Source organism: Montipora capricornis, chromosome 5, assembly GCF_036669925.1.
Source record: "Montipora capricornis isolate CH-2021 chromosome 5, ASM3666992v2, whole genome shotgun sequence".
Taxonomy (NCBI): Eukaryota; Metazoa; Cnidaria; class Anthozoa; order Scleractinia; family Acroporidae; genus Montipora; species Montipora capricornis.
The window spans coordinates 8,690,741-8,693,240 of NC_090887.1; the positions used below are offsets into that span (position 1 = coordinate 8,690,741).

General features: G+C 40.8%; 1 protein-coding gene across 2 annotated transcripts in view; it reads right to left on the reverse strand.

Moving 5' to 3' along the window:
* The window catches only part of LOC138049358 (uncharacterized), a 30,299-nt gene that overhangs the window by 8,593 nt on the left and 19,206 nt on the right, over window positions 1–2,500 (reverse strand). For both annotated transcript variants that reach the window (XM_068895604.1, XM_068895605.1), the window contains exons 12-14: window positions 1,388–1,515; window positions 396–521; window positions 106–302 (exon numbers count right to left, since the gene is read on the reverse strand). In XM_068895604.1, coding sequence (XP_068751705.1) covers window positions 106–302; window positions 396–521; window positions 1,388–1,515 — 451 coding nt within the window. The remainder of the gene's footprint in view (window positions 1–105; window positions 303–395; window positions 522–1,387; window positions 1,516–2,500) is intronic.

Sequence of the window (2,500 nt, forward strand, 5' to 3'; positions counted from 1 at the left end):
TTATTCGGTTCATTAGCACTAAAGGTATTTCTTCTGGAAGTTAATGCTGAATATGCCCAATGACTTTCGAAAATGGAAGAAAAAAAAGAGTTCTTTGATTCTTACACGATTGGCATTTGAGGCCTGGGTACTAAAAAGCCTCCCGCAAAGCCACCAATTGCAGAAACCATTGGACAGATACGATGAGCGATCTGCGGCTGCGCACAAATGACCATCATGTAGACTGCGATCCAAGTTTGGTTTAACACAAGAGAAATGATTGTCACTAGAACCAATCTCCCTGGGTCATATGACGTCATCACCTGTCAATCAATCAATCAATCATTCATTCATTCAATCAATCAATCAATCAATCATCATCCAAATCTGTAGCACTACATGTATCATCTCAATACCATGAAGAAGGACATCAGTGAACACAAGATGACTGGCAAAACACAGAAGGCTGTTGTCCGGACAAAAGTCTGTATCACGTTCTCAAGAGACCGACCGCATCCGTCAGCACGCTCAAGGTGATATATCTGAAAAAAAGTTTCATTAATCAAAAACGACACATTAACATGAAATACTCCGGAAACTTTAAGTCTTCAAGTGCGACCATTCAAATGAAAGCTACTGAGCAGTACTTTCCTGTGGTGCTGTTTATTATGCTGTACAATGTGGTTCTAACCTTTGAATCTGTGGATGAAACCCTAACCCTGACCATTCAAATGAAAGCTCCTGAGCAGAACTTACCCGTGCTACTAATAATTAAGCTGTACAAGGTGAATTTGACGCTAAAAATCCTTAAGTGTCACCATTCAAATGTGAGCTACAGAGCAGCACTTTCTTCTCGTGCTGTTCAAGATCATGTTCATCATCCTGGACACTCAACGATAATCTTCGGTGAAATATGTGTTCGGGAGAGCCAAACTGTTCTAAGATATACGCTTTTACGTTGCAAACAGCTATAGATTTCTTTACTAAAACATCACCTAAAAGATTCGGAACCAGAGAAAAGTAGTCCCCTTACGTTTTCGGAACGGATATTTTCGCAATTTTTGGCACTTAAAAAGGTCGCCTAGCAGTTTCCTTCATGGTTCCCTTGGAAGGTAAAGTTCAGCTGGGAATTTCTCAAATGAAGATCTCATTCCCAAAAATTTTCGGACACTTCAATTTTCAGCTAAGATAATATCCGAACAGATCAAATTTTCCAGGTGATAAAAACACCTCTCTGAACAGTCTTTATACATTACAACGAGCCTAGAAATGTCTCTCGTTGGGTGCCCTTGCATCACCTCTCGGTCGACTGAGCAATGCGTTGTCAATGTTCTTTTCGAGACAGAGAAAACACACCAGAGAGAACCCTAACCCTAAACCCTAAACCCTAACCCTAACCCTAACTTACGTTCAATGCTTTATTGAGATGCGCCATTAAAACAGAGCTTAAAAACAGCGGACTTGCACAGCAATAAACGCAGTAAGCCGACATCAGTAATATTCCATCTCTTTTCTCAGCTCTAAAATAAACAGTCCCTAAAAAATATTCACAACGGTTTTAGTTAAGTTTTGCTAGTCATTAATCTCTTTTCAGTGCTATCTGAGGGGTTGCTGGTCGAGTTTTCTTAGGACCGATTTACACGGTGCGATTTTGGCGCCTGCGACAAGCTTACGACAGGCCTACGACATGACTTACGATTGTCGCAGCGTTTTAAAAGATGTTTTAAGATGCCACGACATTTTCTCTGACGTACACGACAATCGTAGACGAGTTGTAAGCCTGTCGTAAGCTTGTCGCATGCGACAAAAAACGTACCGTGTAAATCGGCCCTTAAAGAGTGTGACGTCCGAGACTTGATACCAGGCACGTCGACGAAAACGTCGTTCAAAATTACAAGTTTGCATTTTCCAAACATTTTCGTCATTAGTCCAGTTCGTGGACCTTCTATAAACTACCCGGACTATAGACCGAATGCACAAATGGCGGCCTAAAAGATATTCTTTTGTTTATGTGCTAATTAGACTCACTAGCCTCGCTCTCAAGCAACATTTCTTTTGTATTTTGTCCATGCAAACGAGGCTAGTGAGGCTAATTAGCACATAAACAAAAGAATATTTTTTTGGCCGCCATTTATGAGTTCGGTCTATTCTGGAACTGAAGTGGGAGGAACGGAACCAGCCGAAAAAATATAATTCGTTGCTATGAGTTTACGTTGTCCTCAGAGCTTGAGATTTGGTAATTTCTTGATGTGGATTTGCAGAGAACTGAAAAGAAATTTACAGATTTTCACACCGCACGTGCAGAGCGATTGTTTTACTCTTTAAATGCTATTGTTTGATGGCGTTCTCGTTGACGTGGCCATCGTAGGACCCTACTGCGCGCAATTACCTGTAACACCATTCAAATGGAAACTTGAGAGAAGATAAACCCAAAACACCTTATTCCAAAATGGCCGCTGATTCATGCGGATACAAATTGGCCCTTGTTGCCTCGTTCAAGATAAAATATTCTTTTGAATTT